The sequence below is a fragment of the Penicillium expansum genome (assembly GCF_000769745.1).
Source record: "Penicillium expansum strain MD-8 chromosome Unknown contig254, whole genome shotgun sequence".
Lineage (NCBI taxonomy): Eukaryota > Fungi > Ascomycota > Eurotiomycetes > Eurotiales > Aspergillaceae > Penicillium > Penicillium expansum.
The window spans coordinates 209,152-226,916 of record NW_015971250.1 but is presented as its reverse complement, the minus strand read 5'-3'; the positions used below and the strand labels follow the sequence as shown (position 1 = coordinate 226,916).

At 47.0% G+C, this 17,765-nt stretch overlaps 6 protein-coding genes across 6 annotated transcripts; 3 read left to right on the top strand and 3 right to left on the bottom strand.

The window, feature by feature from the left end:
- Positions 1 to 767: 767 nt before the first annotated feature.
- On the top strand, positions 768 to 2,217 carry PEX2_073340 (AP-2 complex subunit mu; the record flags this gene model as incomplete). The annotated part of the gene is made up of 3 exons (XM_016744604.1): positions 768 to 1,104; positions 1,159 to 2,149; positions 2,211 to 2,217. The coding sequence occupies 3 exons, from the start codon at positions 768 to 770 to the stop codon at positions 2,215 to 2,217; spliced, it is 1,335 nt and encodes a 444-aa protein (XP_016600575.1).
- An 840-nt stretch (positions 2,218 to 3,057) lies between these two features.
- PEX2_073330 (uncharacterized protein) lies at positions 3,058 to 3,864 on the bottom strand (the record flags this gene model as incomplete). The annotated part of the gene is made up of 1 exon (XM_016744603.1): positions 3,058 to 3,864. The coding sequence occupies one exon, from the start codon at positions 3,862 to 3,864 to the stop codon at positions 3,058 to 3,060; it is 807 nt and encodes a 268-aa protein (XP_016600574.1).
- A 3,348-nt stretch (positions 3,865 to 7,212) lies between these two features.
- PEX2_073320 (putative C2H2 finger and ankyrin domain protein) lies at positions 7,213 to 9,203 on the bottom strand (the record flags this gene model as incomplete). The annotated part of the gene is made up of 2 exons (XM_016744602.1): positions 7,213 to 9,101; positions 9,155 to 9,203. 2 exons carry the CDS (start codon positions 9,201 to 9,203, stop codon positions 7,213 to 7,215), a joined length of 1,938 nt encoding a protein of 645 aa, XP_016600573.1.
- A 1,647-nt stretch (positions 9,204 to 10,850) lies between these two features.
- On the bottom strand, positions 10,851 to 12,104 carry PEX2_073310 (uncharacterized protein; the record flags this gene model as incomplete). Its single annotated transcript, XM_016744601.1, has 1 exon — positions 10,851 to 12,104. The coding sequence occupies one exon, from the start codon at positions 12,102 to 12,104 to the stop codon at positions 10,851 to 10,853; it is 1,254 nt and encodes a 417-aa protein (XP_016600572.1).
- A 1,648-nt stretch (positions 12,105 to 13,752) lies between these two features.
- PEX2_073300 (fungal specific transcription factor domain-containing protein) lies at positions 13,753 to 15,800 on the top strand (the record flags this gene model as incomplete). The annotated part of the gene is made up of 6 exons (XM_016744600.1): positions 13,753 to 14,026; positions 14,184 to 14,213; positions 14,266 to 14,426; positions 14,483 to 14,920; positions 14,989 to 15,242; positions 15,323 to 15,800. The coding sequence occupies 6 exons, from the start codon at positions 13,753 to 13,755 to the stop codon at positions 15,798 to 15,800; spliced, it is 1,635 nt and encodes a 544-aa protein (XP_016600571.1).
- Positions 15,801 to 16,418: 618 nt separating this feature from the next.
- PEX2_073290 (ankyrin repeat domain-containing protein) lies at positions 16,419 to 17,462 on the top strand (the record flags this gene model as incomplete). Its single annotated transcript, XM_016744599.1, has 1 exon — positions 16,419 to 17,462. The coding sequence occupies one exon, from the start codon at positions 16,419 to 16,421 to the stop codon at positions 17,460 to 17,462; it is 1,044 nt and encodes a 347-aa protein (XP_016600570.1).
- Between the last annotated feature and the right edge of the window lie 303 nt (positions 17,463 to 17,765).

Below are 17,765 nucleotides of genomic sequence, written 5' to 3'. Positions count from 1 at the left end.
TACTTTGCCCTGATTTTCTTATTGTCATCTTGACCATGCCTCTTTGTTCATATCTGGCATACTGCATGCTCACCTTTAGACTTGCTAGCATTTTAAAAAGAATAATATTGCGGATTTGCTTTCTCTCCGCTTTAATGTTTACTCCACGTTGATGTTCAATAGAAGTAGAACAGTCATGGCCTATATGATGTATGTTGTACATTGAGCTTTCATGCAAGTCAATGTTTCCTTTGCATGAGAAGCCTTCTAAGGTACTTTCTAGTTTCCGCCAAGCTCATACATTGGAGAGTCTAATGGTTTATTACAATGGGCTTTATATCAGCTTCGCCAGTATGTTACACTTGTTCCTTTGCCTTCTGAAGAATTTTGTCATTAGATTAAGATAGTATCATCAAGAATTATTGCCCATCGTGATCGCTATAGTCACGCAGAGCCTTAGAACTAGGATATCGGTATAGATTACCAGGTGGTTTAGTCTGTTGACTTCAACGTCCGACATCTTTCAAGATCACATCAGAACCGACCAAACAACTCGTTTAGATCATCCGCACTGTAGAAAGGTGTAAGATAGCTAGAATAATGTCACCATTTTCGCTTCTCGAATGTATAGCCACATGTGATACAACCCTCTAATAGTTTATCCATTGGAGAAGTAGTTTAAGTGGCACCTCCTTTTATACCTCAGGCGGTGTCGATCCACCCCCACCCCTGTTTCCGCAGCTCTCCAACTCCCATCCCCAAGAGCAACTCGACTTCAACACAACAATATGCTCTCGGGGGTCCTCGTATTCAATCAGAAGGGCGAAAACCTCATTTTTCGCGCCTTCCGCAGCGATTGTCGTCCGCGTCTAGCCGACATCTTCCGCATTCAAGTCATCTCCAATCCCCAGGTGCGCTCGCCGATCCTGACCTTGGGCTCGACGACCTTTAGCCATGTCAAGCACGAGAACATCTATTTGGTAGCTGTGACTAAGAGCAATGCCAATGCCGCTCTTGTTTTCGAGTTCCTCTACCGGCTGATCATGTTGGGCAAGAGCTATTTCGGCAAGTTTGACGAGGAGGCCGTGAAGAACAATTTCGTCCTGATTTACGAACTACTCGATGGTAAGACGTGGAAAAGGCCCAATGGCCCTGAAGTAGACCCTAACAATTATACAGAAATCCTCGACTTTGGATATCCCCAGAACACCGATCCAGATACCCTGAAAATGTACATCACAACCGAAGGCGTTAAATCCGCTATCGCCAACTCCCCAACAGACTCCTCCCGAATCACCCAACAAGCAACAGGCGCTATCTCCTGGCGCCGCTCCGACATAAAATACCGCAAAAACGAAGCCTTCGTCGACGTAATCGAAGACGTGAACCTTCTGATGTCCGCAACAGGCACCGTCCTCCGCGCCGACGTCAACGGCCAGATCGTCATGCGCGCCTACTTAACCGGCACGCCGGAATGCAAGTTCGGCCTGAATGACCGTCTCCTCCTAGACACCGGTGAAACCTCCAGCAACATGAACAACCCGGGCGGAGGCAACGGACTCGGCACATCAAAGACCACGCGCGCCGCGGCAGGCTCCGTCACGCTGGAAGACTGCCAGTTCCACCAGTGCGTGAAGCTGGGCCGGTTTGACGCAGACCGTATCATATCCTTCGTGCCGCCGGACGGCGAGTTCGAGCTGATGCGCTACCGTGCAACCGAGAACGTCAACTTGCCCTTCAAGGTGCACCCGATTGTGCGCGAGATCGGTACCACAAAGGTCGAATACAGCGTTGCTATCAAGGCGAATTACAGCTCCAAGCTCTTCGCTACGAACGTTGTTATTCGGATCCCCACGCCGCTTAATACTGCCAAGACTACGGAGCGCACGAGCCAGGGCCGCGCTAAGTATGAGCCCGAGCAGAACAATATTGTTTGGAAGATTGCGCGCTTCTCTGGACAGTCGGAGTATGTGCTCAATGCCGAGGCAACGCTTACGACTATGACGCATCAGAAGGCCTGGAGTCGTCCGCCGTTGAGTCTTTCGTTTAGTTTGCTTATGTTTACCTCTTCTGGTCTGCTGGTGCGCTATCTGAAGGTCTTTGAGAAGAATAACTACAGCTCTGTCAAGTGGGTGCGCTATATGACCCGCGCAGGAAGCTATGAGATTCGGTATGTGTTTTATCTTTCCACTAATTGTTATTTTTGTCACTGACTCATTTGCTTCGTTTAGATTCTGATCATTTTCGAAATTTCGAGGTGATTTTGGTTCGTGTGGGAGTGAATTCCAACGAGCAGTGTTGATATCAATGGACTTGAGTCCGGTTTCATGTTATTTTTACTTTGCGCAGCACAATTGGTGTCTGGCGTTGGATGGAGCCATATACATACTGGATTTTTCACAAGTATCCAATTCTTCATTTCCCCGTACCTTACACCATATGCTTGTAGGTGAGTTTGAGGTTAACCCTCACGGAGATCTAGTACCATGACACAGGGCTGGAGTTGTATGATATCATGTTTAATTCTAGGTATATCCATCCTGTGCCTTACAGGGTCCGGTAAACGTCTGGCTCAACCAACAGAGCTAGATAGTCAAAAACAGCATAGACACGATGAGACGATGGTAACTAGCATGTATTGAGCAATAGTCAAAATTTACATTTATTACGAGATTTATAGTTGTTGGAGTAAGATAGTCAAAAATATAAGTCAAGTTGGTAGTAGTAGATAGTAGTACAATTCCCAAACAAAAGACAGCAGATGTGAATAGTAAGTCACACATAAAGAACAGTATATGAGCAAGAAACAGAAGCATATTCACATAGCCCGAGTAGAACGGAACTCACAACACCGGACAAAGCAGACAAAAAAGAAGCATTTTGTGCTGTCAATAGACAATAAACTGGAAAGAAAATAAACAAGTCTCACAAATACAAGGTATGATAATACAGGGGTGTTTTGACAAAGAAATCAAGCCAAGTAAGGCCAATGGGAATAAGGTCAGTCCAATCACAGGGTGGTACAGAGATCATATAATACATTAATAAACAGATGGTAATAATTGCCATAAGCAATATTCAACGCCGACGCGGGCGCAGGCCAACACGACCCTCACCAATGAGGGACTGCCACCTGGGTCCAACATGGCTGCGACCCATTTGGCGCGCACACTCATCCCATTCTTGTTGGGAGAGGCGGAATTTCTCGAGGACCAGCTCGAGAAGGTGTTGATCTTCTTCGACGGTCCAGTCCTGTGGAGCCGAAGGAGCACGCTCTTCTGTCACCTCGATGGAGGGCAGAGGCGCGTCTGGGTCGACGGGTGAGCCAGCTGAGATGTCATAGTCCATCTGGCGACGAGGAGGAGAAGGAGGAGATTGGGTGACAGGAGGAGAGTGTAGGGAGTAAAAGTCTGTTGAGGAAAGCCCGATAGGCATATCATAAGGAACGTGACGGCGGCGTTTGGGAGTCGCGAAGCGGTTACGCGGACGGCTCATCTCCGCGTCGCTCTCATCGTCATCGAAGATGTCGCGGCGACGCTTGTTTGCGCCGCGGGAGGGTGCAGATGGAGGAGGAGGGGGTGTGAGAGCGGCGGTTCTGGGCGGTGGTGTTTGTCTGGGAGAGACGGGTCGGACGACCTTGTGCAGTCGCGACGAGCGACGGGCTGTGTTGAGGGGGAGGGGGCTCTGGAGGCGTTGGGCTTTTACTGATCGCGATGAAGGCGTGGGCGATCTGTTGAGTAGAGATTGTAGTGCGCGACAGGTGCCGAGGAGACCGTTGCCCGATGCAAATCCTGTGTCGGATGGGGGAGGAGTTGAGAAGAGGCGACTGGGAGTGAAGCGAGACGACCGGCGCACTTCGCATGGGAGGGCAGATGGGAGAAGCATGATTGTAGATATAAATTTAATGCGCGATTTGACTGGTTTGAAGTTGGTTTGAAGATGAATGATTCCAAAGAGAGAGAGTCAACGAGTTGTTGCGCGGTCGCGCGATTTGTGGGTAGACTGCGATTGCGCCGGAGGCGGTTGCGATGCGCGACGAGGGGGTTGGGGATGCGAAAATGAATGGATGACCTTGTCGTTGAAATGCGCTTCGATTTCGACCTTTTCCGGGGGATGCAACAGCAAGTTGGTGGTATGAATGTTTTGGCAGCGAGTGTGTAGGGAGAAGAGGTTGGAGGGGGAATGCGGCGATAAAAAGAAAATTGGGGCCGCAAACGGTCAAGCGAATGATCCCCCGTGTAACGTCAGGGTACTCAGGTTTATTTTCAGCCACAAAGAATGTGTTTGATCTATTATTGATCTCAGGCTCAAAGCTCAAAAGAACTATGAAACACTTGAAACACTTGAAACACTTGAAAAAGAAGGGAGTGTGTGAGAGATTCTCAGAAAGGGTCAACGAAAGTGATGATAGGAGTAATGGTAGGAATACTAGATAGGAACAGGAATGAAGGCCTTTCTACCTTTCTATTATACTTGTAGCTACTCGTTGAAGGACTTAAGACTATAGAACTTCCAGTGAAACAGTATAATAAGGAGTCTAGGACAAGAGGGATTGCATGCAAGGCGCATACAGAGAGGGCAGGCACATTTCCTATTTGGGCAACAGATCGACCGTGCACTAGAGTTTTCCTTAGAATTTGTTGTACTCTGTACGGAGTAATAGATCATGATTGTATTGGTGTATTGCAATGGAATTAAAGCCTGTAACGCCAATGACGTGCATTGGCATACCAGTATCAAGCACAGCCCTAGATGTTAGACGCGCTAGGTCATACCATTGCTTTGATCTCCTGATCTCCATCTTTGCCACTGGGGGAAGTCGCGTTTTAATAATGATCTGAAAGAGGGTGAGGTTCCCTTTCTACTGTTCTCCTACCAAAGGCTTCTACCCTTCACCAGCCCAGGAGACTTGTTCCCTGCCATGCCAGCCCTCTAGGATTCTAGGACTATAGGGCCTTTGTACACTGCCAATTGCATGATCCTACTCTTAGACCTTGTAAATGGCTCAATGGTGGAATGGTGGCATTCATAATTTTCAACGCGTAGACGCGTCTCGCGTTTCGCGTAACGCGACGTGGCGTGCCAAGAATTTTGAGGCACATTTGCCCTAACGACGTATTGTATTGGAGTATACTCTACGGAGTACCTATGAAGTACAGTATGTACGGAGTACAGTGTGAACAAAGCACTCCTCGTGGGTCAATGCTCAGAATGCCATGTGCCCTGTATGATCAACCAGGGTCATCCCACTCGGGGGATTTTCTATACTGTACTGTAAGAAACTCCGACTGCCCTTACTTCTCCTTACAGGGAGTATTCAGGCCAACTCGTGCAAAGATACAGCCTGCATTATCTTGCAGAGCTCTGCATCTACCACATTGTGGGGTGCAGACTGGCTGCACACTGTGGGCCGACAAGTCTTCTACATATTAATAACACATAGACTCATTGCTATACTCATCACGATACAAACAGTTGTTAAGTAATATTCATTCGTGCCAATCAAAAGGGGGTGTCTGCTCCTTGGAACCCAGCTAAGCTAGAAGGGCTGACAGCGCCACTAGACCCATGACTATCCAAAGGGTCCTAGCCCTATCTACAATACTCCATCCGTACCAAGTGGAGAGCTTCTTCGTAGTACTCTGTAGCCTTCATTCTAAGACCCGTGCTCCCAGCCACTGATCAAAATCCAATCTCATGCAAGGGGTAGCCCGAGGATGGAACTTCTCCCACCGAGAGTCATTCATTAACACAAGATTAGGCGTCATGAACTTAGGGCGCAGGGAGGCAAGTAATCAATAGTACATCGAGATAAACACCAAGTCTAGAACGGGTGAAGGTTTTGATTTCCAAGGTTTTCCTCTCCCATCCATGGATGGATGCTATCTAAGCTTCTGCTCCTGCAAGATCTTGTGGCGTTCATGCAAGACATAACCCCCTTCCCACGGGTCCTGATGTCGATCTTCTCCACATTCTTTTGTCCTGCAAGCCATAATGTGGCTGGGATTGTACTTGCCCCTCTAGGTCCCGCCTTGGGGTTCATAGAGGAAGATGCTAAGGTTTCACAGGTTCAACTTTACGACATCACCTCAGACATCGCTCAATATGGAAGTTCTCATGCCCCATCACTCCCTCCCTGTCTTGCTTTCTGGGCCAAATATATGTGATTCCGTTGGCGATCACCCCTCTAGGCTCCGGAGTTTTTACACTATTGCTTTTCTTTTACTTCCATCGAGAATACCATTACAGCTGATAGGAAGCTATGATTAGGTCTAGGGGCTGTGTTCTATTGCCTCGCCCCAGATAGGTGTCGGAAACCTTCCAAAAGAACGCCTCCAGGGCTATAGAACCAGAATTGGCGTACCATGCTTTCTCTAGCATTTCAATGACCATTGAGGAAGAGCCTGGTTCACTGCACTCGAGGTTTATTACTGGTCTTGCAAACTGAGGCCATCTACTCCCAAGTCATGTGTACAGCAATCCGCCTACCTCCCCATTGCTCAGTCCCTCATTGGCCTGGAAGTGAGACCATATGTCCAGGCTCGCTACCGATCAGCACTCCCTGTTTCTGTATCGAGTTTCCCCCCTCTTCCCTATCCCCCCAGGCCTTACTCTCACAGTCACACGATAAGGGCCCGCTATTCTTTGCGGCGACTAATAGCCCTACCTGAGACACAGGGATAAGAATAAAGAGGCTACCTAAGTAGAAGTGGGCTCACTATACTGGACCCTGGCTTCACAGTGCCCAATCGGCTGTGGAAACCCACCTATTCCATCCTTATCCGTTTAGTGCCAATGTGAGCTATTATTGCCTTCCCTGGCGGCCCCCACCTGTCCCTCTGTGGGCCTTGGTGTGTATATGGCTGAAGGATCAAGAACTATTACCTGCGTAACTTGCTTCCTAGGGATAGTCATTGAGTAACGAGAAAGTAACATTTCGCTTTGTCGAGGATTATCCCTGACGATACTAGTGTTCTTAGTTCTCAGCCCTTCAATGCCGTTCAGGCCTACTTCAGAGCACTTCTGGGCTCATTGCTAGGAATACTGGCGGCCATTACAACACGGCTTTTTGCTATCCAGAACACAGCGAGGAAGAGGAAGACATGCTAAAGGTAGATAATATTTTCTTGGCCGCATAGCAAACCAATGCCAATATCTATTTATGGATGCGATATTCATGGCGATATTCACGCTGCCAAAACTTCAATGCTCAAAAGGGTATACAAAAAAACCTCATTGACCCTGCATTCTCTTGAAGCGCTCCTCCGCAGCTCTTGCTCTGCGCTCTCTCTCCAATCGCATCCTCATCTCAGGTGTCATACCTCTACTCTCCTCATCTCTCCTTTCAGCCGCAGACTTCTCAACAGCGCCCACAGTACGACCACCGGATTTAGTCGTTCTCGGTTTCGCCGCCTTCTCAATCTCTTCGCGTTTTAGGCGCTCCAAACTCGCCTTACGCCGGGTGGATTCCTCCTCTTCGGCAGCTTTGCGTTCTTTCTCAGCTCGGCTCTCGGCGTCGGCTTTGGAGACCGCTGATGGAACCTTGGCTGTTTCCCAGTCCCATTTTGACTCGCCGAGATCGTGGCGGGCAATGCGGAACGCGTCGCGTGTGGCTCGGTCGCCGGTGAGTTCAAAAGGAGTTCTGCCTTCGTTGTTGACTACCGTTGGATCAGACCCGGCTTTTGTGAGGAGGGCCGTTACTACGGCTGGTGCATCGAGATTTGCGGCGAGATGGAGGGGTGTGGGGCAGCGGAAGTTTTGTGGCGAGTCGGCAGGCGTAAAGGTGAAAATAGGAGGTATGGAGTTGTTTGAGATGTAGGACATGAGGGCGGGAACCTTTGAGCGGCGAATAAGTGCCTGTAATTGAGATGTGTGTAACAAGGCAGCTTCCTCTTCTTTCGAGAGCTTCGGCTTCTGTGGTTGCGGCTTTTGGACAGGCGTAGATGGCTTTGATTCTTCTTCTCGCCGCTTGGCTTCAGCCGCAGCCAGTGCGGCTTCGTCCACCTCGCTGACCTTCAACCGGGTCAACTCCTTGAAGGACCGCATGAGCTCACCTTGAGTCGCGCGGCGAGTATTGAAGGGGAACCCTCGTATACGGGGGTCATTCTGCCTAAGGACCTGTCCATCATATTGACCGAAAAGAGTCTTTCGATTTGTCTTTCCCGTAGCTCGGACAAATAACAGCTCGGCTTTGTCAATCATCTCTCGCCAATCTGACAACACCTCTCTGATATCCTTCTCAAGTGCAGCCTCGTTGTAACGGCGCAGACTTGAACCTGCTGAATGGGCAGCACCGCGCGACGCATCACTTGCAGACTGCGAGCCACCCTGCTTTCGCCGCGTAGTATATCGGTGGAACGTTTTGTGCGCAATGACTCGAGCCTGCCTGTCTTCCACTCCTCCTTGCTTTCGGTGTATCTCCGGTGCTAGCGAAACCAACATAGCCGCAAAGTGGCCACCGCCGATCATACACATGAAAATGTGCGGGCCAGAAGCAGCGGGGTCAGGCACGTTGCTTGCCTTGTTGGTGCGCGCTTTGATTGGCGCAAGCTGCTTTCGCCGCAGAGTATCAACCAGATGAGCGGGCTCGTCCTGTTCGGCATTTGAGAAAATGGCCCTGTAGACGCCTAGGGACTTATTTGAGGGCAATCCCGAGCTAGACAGCCAGAATAGGGGATGTTTCGGGGTGATTGGTGTCTCAGTCATTTCCGGATCCTCATTCGGGTGGGACAGCTTGGCCTGCTTTTTCAGCAGGGCGGACAGTGTTGTGCCCGCAGCCCCCTCTGCATCCTCCTCATCTGTCTCCGATGACTCAGAACCAGATATAGACTCGTCTAGTTCGCCGATCGCCTTTGCGAATTCGATTTCCTCCAGAGGCGCATTCCCGCGCAACTGGGCTTTGATGTTATATCGGTGATGGTCCGAGCGGACATGGCTGCGTTGTTCCTGTACGCTGTTGTAAGAGACCTTGCATAAGGAGCATAGGTTGGAGGTTGCGATCGCAGAGTCCTGTGCCGCTAGTTCGAGGTCTATCGGAGAGGGTTCGGGTTCTTGTTCGGCGACAGGTTGGCTTGTGGTCTTGGCCGTTAAGCTCGCAAGAAGTTCTGGCGGCAGATCGTACACTGGAAAGATCAGCGGAATGGATCAATGACGATATGGGGCTTCGGAAGCATACCATAGAGAGGCCTCTTCAAGAGCTCCTCCATTTGAGTCGTGTCGACCATGATGAGCTGGGCGAAGAATGTGTATTGAGATCGTGGTGCCCCTCCAATGACGATGATAAGTGGGCTCTTACCGCCTAAGAGCAATGCGGGCACTATGTGAACTCTACGCGCTTTGCCGTCGCTTTATGTCTAGATACTGAATCTACAATAACTTTGAGTCATATTGTGAGGTTTTGCTCAGCCTCATTTGGGACCTCGAGAACGTTCTTTTTCTATGAGTAATTCTAGGCTTGTGGGCTGTGCTCAGAAACATCAATGTATCGGCGTCCCGATTAGGAAATTACACCCATGGACATATTTTCCTGTGCTCTCATTATTTTTTAGCGCCTTTGCAGATCATCATTCATGCTAATGGGTATTTTCTCTAGCCCTATTTCTGTCTACGTTGTATACGCTTTCTTCTTTTCTGGTACCTGTTGTCATCACGTGATTTGAGAATAAGAAGTGATGCCGCTAAGCCCGATTCGCACCTATGATACATTATGACGTATCACAGTTTATACATAGAAAAGTCGCTTGTACAAAGTATGCTTTTCTTTACCGCCTACATATACATCTACAACATAAAAACACCAGCTAAAAAGACTAATAAAAAGACTAATAAAAAAGACCAACTAAAAAGATCAACTAAAAAGGAACCACAAGGCCGCAAACGCGGCCGACTATTCTTGTATTTTATAATTCGGCTTATTCCGATTCCTTCTCTTCACGTTATCTCGATATAACGACTTAATAACCATCTAAATGTTTATATCGTAGATATAACATGATATTCTCGAGGCAATTGACCTAGCAATTCTAGATCTAAAGATTTCAGAGGCTTTAGTGGCTCTAATTGTGGCAAAAGGAGATAAATGTAGTAGAACGCTGTGAGGGCGTGGAGAATGCCGGATAAAGGCTATGAACTAGATCAAGCGCCTCCTTGAACAGCCACTTGATATCTGTGATATGAGTATGTAGATTGTCATTGAGATAGGATTCTAGCCTTGTTGTGTCGGCATCTACTACTACCGTCTCTCTTCCTACAAAGGCAATGATGTTAGTACCGAAAAGATAACGGTTAAGTGAGCATCTCGAGCGAGTTTTGTGTTCTTATTGTTTGATTTAAAGATGATGACTGGATTTAATGCTTTAAATTGAAGAGTAATACACAGTTTGGGTATGATATGCGAAGAATGATCGATGTAGATAGACGTGGGCAAAGACTTGCAACTATTTCCGATTTTACGATATATGCATTGTTTGGATATGATTATATGATGTCTACTTTGTATGTTGTACAATGATCTACCCATGTTGTAGTCCTTTCAATGTAATCTGTTAATAGTGCATAGTCTGGATCAACAATAGTAATCTATCCAAGAAGTCTCTCCAATTTGAATGTTCCCGGTTCCTAGTATTAAGTGTCGATGAGACAGAACCTGACGAAGGGCTCTCGGAAATAAATATTGATATCATAGGTACCACGGCCAGAAAATCAAAAATAGTAAGTCTTGGGAGGTAGTCTAAACGGAGACCTTCAGATGCATGGTGGAATGTGAATCGAAATTGGAGAGTTGAGAAAGTCATGATCTGGTCACTGAAAAGCGATGGAAAATATCAACAATAGGAGTACCTCTTGAATGAGTTGGCGTAATCAACGTCTCATTACCCAATGTCCCGTCGGGAGGAGCCCCCAGAAGCTGTAATATGAGGAAGCCAGAAGTCTTGGTAAGTAATCAACTGATCCTCTACCCACAGACACCAACGACCAATTTGGAGGCCTGCAGATTTCAAGTCGTAGGGTGTAGTAAGCCATGTGTAAGAAGGGTCAATCTCCAAAATGACTCTTCCTGCAATGCCTGGCTCCTGACTCGATGCCTGCCGACTCGTACGTGTATAACCCAGGATGATACCTTCTCCGCCGGAGCCAAGAACAATGTTTGCTATCTTTTGCGCAAGCTCTTGGGCACGCGCTTGATATCTGAGCGTGGTAGAAATTCCAAACTTCCGTCGATCCCAATCTGTAGTGAAGGGCGTAAGAACGAAGACTTTGGGTGCGTAGATTGCATTCAAGACACCGGGATTCTGGTCAGTCCCAATCAGACCAGTTACACTTTGTGCATATACGGTTCCATCTCGGAGGGAATTGAACGCATTTATTGTGAAGAAGTTGTCATCAGTTGGATTGAAAGCTTGGTCAACGAACACAGGGCTCTCCCAAATGTGTGAGATATACACACCCTTCTCAGACGCTATGATCACTGATGTGCATCCATAAATACCCTTCACCCCCACAGCTGAGTGACCAAATGATGGATATTCGAACCATTGTGCAGATACTGACCCAAGCTGGTCAATCCAAGTTGGTGCCAAGCTCTTGACGTAGTTGCTGTAAGGAGGAGAAGCTTCCTGGGCATCATATGCAATCAACGAACCGATACTCAGTCTCTCATCTTGATCGCTACAAACACTTGTCTCGAAGGCAGGCTGTGTTGGACTTGCGACTCCCTTACTTGTAGCAATTTCACAACTCTCAGCTGGTGGAAGATTGGGAATATCCGTCGAGACTAAGGCAAAATTCTCGATCGTGGCCACCACTCCAATGCTGGCACTGCTCAGAGAGACTATTCTCATAGGGCTTAACCTTTCGTGGGTATCGGAAGGACATAGTATTTGAGTATCACTTGTTGAGATGAACCTAGGAACTGCGGCTATTGACCCAGTGGCGGAGTATCCAATAGTGGTAGCAGTACTTGACGGTGAGTAGGTTGTTGTCGAAACAGTGGAATCGTCAGTAATGAGATCCTCCAGGCTGTCGCTAGTGGCTTTGGAATCATTGGTATCGATTTTATCTGAAACGAACTTCAACCTCTCGTTGAAGGACGACCATGTGGCTGTGGTGTCTCCAACGGATCCCATTAAACCTCTCTTTTTCCTTGCATCACATTCCGAGGATGACGAAGAATCACCTAGTATGGCAGATGTGAGATTTCCAATCTCACTCTAAGCACCTTCGACCTGGCCAAGGGTTAATAATCCAAGTGGAGCCGGAGATTGCGATGTGGGAGAATACAGCAACCGCATTCAATGCTAGTTCGGGGCTTGTATATCGGTTGTAACTGGTGAAAGTTTTATTAGGAAAGAGTATGATACCCCTGTCAGGATAGGTGCGGCCAGAGGTTTGCTAAACTCGGGGATCATAGAATATGCCAATGTTTATCAACCGCCATAGGCGGTTAGCATTTCTTGACTGCAGCAATATGGTAATGCTAAGAAGAGGTGGTGGGAGAAGACTCTGTGGGGGTAAAGAGCTAAGTGTGCTCCTAGTGCCACTGATACTCCGAGGGATAATTATATGATAGGGACTAAGCTAACACGTTGAAAGAGCTGCATGTAAAGTTCCTGCTGCAGACAATGACAACAAAGCTTGTTTGCTTGGGCTTAGATATACAATAGGATTGTGAGCAATGGTATAAATGCAACTTCCTATCACTGAAAGGTTCATGCTTTTCGCATTGGTTTGTTGACAGTTCTGTCTGTTTTTGATGATAAACAGTATTTCATTAGCACCAAAAATAAAGGATCTCTATTCACAGTTCTGTCTTCCTAGTAAGATTTTAGTCTGAATGATCTCGAATACGCAGTAGAATAAGATAATAAGAATATCCTAATTATCAGCACGACTGACTGCTGATTTATTGTCGCTAGATTAACTTAGACTGAGTACTTGAGTTGAGCAGTGACTAGAGTAAAATTTATGTGTTCTATATGCATCTATACGTACCGGATTTCCCCTGGGATAATTTTTAATTTTGCCTGCCTTTCGATACTTCCAAGACAACAGGAGGCGGAGGCGGGCTCCGCGGGCTCCGACAGACACATTGTTTATTCACAACCTTTCTCGATTTTGACTTACGCATAGTTTTGCTTTTACTTTTCAAACTGTGAAATATGTCTGAACACTCCGAGGATAATATTTCCCTACATTCTGGACGAGCAGTAGGGGCTCCAAGCATTTGAATAGAAGTTGATATGCAAGCTAACTTTCAAGTGTGATCGATGTCACCAACGAAAGGTTAGGAAATTATCTACTATGTCTATCGTATATCGCATTTTCTAACCTAAAGTACCAGATACGTTGTGATAGGACGTTCCCATGTTCGAATTGCCAATGCGCGGGATCAGACTGCAAGGCATCCAACCGTGCTACCAGACAGAAGCGGCCACGAGTTTTGATATCATCCCAGTAGTAAGCCCAGATAGATCGAATGATGTAGTGTCGTATGCTAATTCCATTCTTCTATTTAGCGAAGAGAAGATTGATCTTATTGACAAAAAGCTCAGCCGACTAAATAGTCTCGTCGAATCGCTTATCACACTCAATTCAGTGAGATCGACGGGTATTTCTCTCAATCAACAAGATGACTTGAACAATTTATCTGCATCAGAAGAGATGCCATTGCAAAGCACGCCTGTGAGCTTGACTACTGCGGAGGGACTCGCTATTAACGCCCAATCGTCCAACAATCGAGTCGGGGCGCCTCTAAATGAAATCACAAACCATACAATGCTAGATGAAGGGCAATCTTCACTGAAAGCTCATTCCACGTTTGCTATTGATTTTGCGCACTACGTCGTCGGCTCAAGTCAACCACTGGGGCAAAGTAACCAGGACATTGGAAAACTACTAGACACACTACACCACATACGAACCGCATCGAACGACCATCGTTTCTCATCAAAGCTTTTCCCCTTAGTACATGCGACGACCCCCTCAGAGTATGAGCAGCATGACATGCCCCCATTGAGAGCCGCTATCCAACTCTTGCGAGAAGCCGAAGGTACTCTTCACCACCATTTGTTTATCGCCTCAGACTAATTTCTTGTGTGCAGATAGAAAATGCTTCATATTCCGTGTGTTATGTCATTTACTCAGCCCACGAAGTCTGTCAGATCTATGTTTGAAAGTTTACTTTTCTTCTGATTACTCCAATGCAGAGTTTATCATTGTGAACGCAACTTTGAGTTGTGAGCACGTCGATTTCTCGGAGACATCAAGTCAAACTAACATAATATGCAGGTCTGGCCTCTGACACAGTTATCGGGCCGAATGACGCTGAGGCATACGATGAGCACAATAAACTGGTCTCTATGTGTCAAACGAATCTGGAGACGGCGCTTTCAAAGCTTACTCTCTATATCAAACCTAGCTACGACATGGTTCTGGCTCTTATTCTAGGTGTACGTTGATATCTGTCACCCCAGATTTTCCCTTTGTGCTGACATATGAACTATAGATTGTCTATGCTATCAGCGTATCTAATACATCTCTAGCCTGGGTCTTGGTCGGGACAGCATACCAGTGCTCACATTCCCTTGGATTCCACACTCACTCGGATAGTTCAGATGAGCTTTCGCATGAGCCAGGTCAGAGGCGATTGCTCTTCTGGGCGGTCTATTTCTTTGAGAAGTCTTTATCTGTCCGACTCGGGCGTTCTTCTATTATAAAGAACTATGATATTACAGTTCTGTCGCTCGAAGGTCTGGAATCATCAGAGTGCCATGCCATTTGCTATGTCCAACAGATGGTGATGCTAGCTGGCTTGGCTGGCAGGATTTACGAGCAGCTTTACTCGGCCAATGCCCTTCGTGTGACCGAAGATACGCGGACTCACCGAGCACTAGAACTATCACAAGAGCTCCATGGATATTGTGCACAAGCGCATGATACAAATGTTTGCCCGCCTGTTTTCGTTCATTCTCAATGGGAGACATTAGCTGACCAATGCATTTAACAACGTAGCAACTCTGGGCTCAATCAACCGGGGACGAATGTGAACAAAAGCAGATCCACGTTATCTCTGCATCTGACGAAGTCATACGCCTTTCGATGTTAACTCTAATCTACCGCGCTATGCCCCCAGACCCCAATTCCGGGACAACCTTCAGCCTAGAATGCATTACCTCTGCTAGATGTGCACTTGAATCCCATCAGGCTTTTATCCGCGGCTTTGGACTGCAAGCTTCGTCATTACTTCTATCGACGTATGTCAACTGGTATGTGTGGATAGAACTTGGGCTCGAATAATGTCAGGCATAAACTTCTTTGTATTCTGTACTGATATTTGTGCTTGCAGGACCATTTTGTTTACGCCGTTTATTCCTTTCACTGTTATATTCTGCCATACCATCGAAACACGGGACAAGGAGGATTTAAGTCGAATGTACGCCTTCCTCAAATCTATCGAGTGCGCCTGCCAACACTCCAATGCAATTGCCAAATACCATTATCTCTTTGGAGTATTGTATAGCGTAGCATTCCGCTATATCGAGCTAGGATTGCCGTCCTCGCCGATGGAAGAGGAGCAATTACAACTCCGAAGCGAGGTGGACGCGCATTTGAGCGCTCTTGGGCTACACCCACACGCGACAGATTTGACTGGTCACACAGAGGAAGCCAATTTTTTGACGTCATCTGTCCGGTCGATTGAGGAAGCTATTGAGCAAAACCATGCTGAAGGAAACAACTGGGCACAAGAACAGTGGCTTGGACGCTGGGTTTCTTTCCATCAGCAAATGATGGGCTTGTTCGATAATAACGATTTCCCATTTTGAACGTGTCTTTTTTGTCTTTTCAGTTCCAACATACAGAAATATTGCAATATCATGTAACCTGGGCACCTAGTGTATAGTCTTTTATTGGGCTATTGCATGTTCAATCTATGGTTTATAGTGGTAGGAAGTGTTTGACAAAACCTAGCGCAAAATTGGCTATAATTACAAGATGGTATGCGCTCATCTATATTTGGCTTTTGCCTCTTGGCTACTTTATACGGCACGGGAAAAGCCCTACATTGCCTAGTAAACCAATCCATCACTAGTGACCTTGCTGATCCTATCGTATCCGTATCCACGCTTGGCAACGGCACCACGCGGGACTCTTCACAGAGCCGGGTAGAACGGCGAACGTCCAGAACGATTCAGAACGATTCAGAACGAAGGATTGTTAACGAATTGGTTGACCCTCAAGGCACGTACATCCCCCAAACTCATACCCACATGTAGGTAATGTTCTATTGGAAGGTCGATGTTTCAAGATTTATTGGTTTAGGCTATCACATGACTAGCATTACAAGGCCCATGCGTCGCTTTGAAAACCCGCCTTCGTCGATTTCTCAACATAGACATACTCCAATATATAGAAGACTAGAATTTACTATCGCTGTGGGCAACATGTCTTCACAACAGCAGCGTCAACAGCAGCTGATGCTAAATGCATACGGACGTCGAATGCAGATGATGGCTGCTAAACGACAACCAAACATTAGCAACAACAGTGGCACTCCTTTACGACAGCAAATGCAGCCTCAATCAGGGACAATGGGGTCCAAATATGATGATCTGCCCAGACTAGAGCCTGCTGATTATATGTTCATCGGTGAAAATCCCGAGTCGATTGGCCTAGTCCCCGCCTTCTTCCGACCCTTTGAATCCGCCTGCCAGCGTGGCCCCCTCTCCGTTGTTCAGTCCATTGTCTCATCTAAGAATCTCACGCCTGCTTTTCTTCACCATGGTCTCACACGTGCTCTACGCTCTGGTAATATTGAGGTTGCCCGTTATCTCCTCGCTAGTGGCGCACCAATCGTTCGTGAAACTCCAAGCAATATCTTCTTTGTAACCTTGGAATACCAAATTGCCCTATTTGAACTCTTAACCCAGCATGGGTGGACTCCCAACACCCCAGGTTACTATGGCTGTACCCTGCTTCCTCGGACCGTCACGAGCCTCCCTCTTCTTCGTTGGTTCATCGACCATGGAGCCAATCCCAATCTTGGTGTGCAGAAAACCACCCATGATAGGCGTGGTGAGCCAGATACTTCCTCATGTGCTACACTCGAGGCAGCCGCAGTTCGTGGAGATGTTGAGGCTGTGCGTATGATTCTAGATGCGGGTGCTAGGATTCAAAACGGTGTTCCACTACACTATGCTGCGGGGGCTCGTTCGAATCATGATACCAGCAGGATTCCAGTAATGGCACTACTGGTCGATCGTGGGGCTGAGGTTAATCAGAGAGAAGAGTCACGACACATGGTCCCGCAGTATGCGATTGTGTATGCGGCGATGGCAGGGGCAGTTGAGCGGGTCAAGTGGTTGTTAGAACATGGGGCAGATCCATATATAAGAGGGAGCTGGGGTAGTGCAGCTGAATATGCGCGTACCTCGGGAAATGAAGAAATAACGAAGATCATTGAGGAATTTACTAAGGGGAAAGTTTGAAATCCGAAGTTTTTGTATAGCACCAACAAAGAAATATATTATGCTATAATTTTTTTCAAATTGGGGATTTTTCGAATGAAAGAATATGGAGTTACCCTACATTATTACATCCTTTTCCTTATCCTTGATTATACATAGAAAATTCCTCTGCACAGATTATGCTTTTACCGTATTCACATATGTCTAGAAAGACATCTAACAGTCACCAAAAAAGACATTTAAAAGAACACCCAAAAAGGACATCACAAGGCTGCATAAAAGTTCAGCTATTCTTGTATACAATATATAGCAAAGACATTGTTT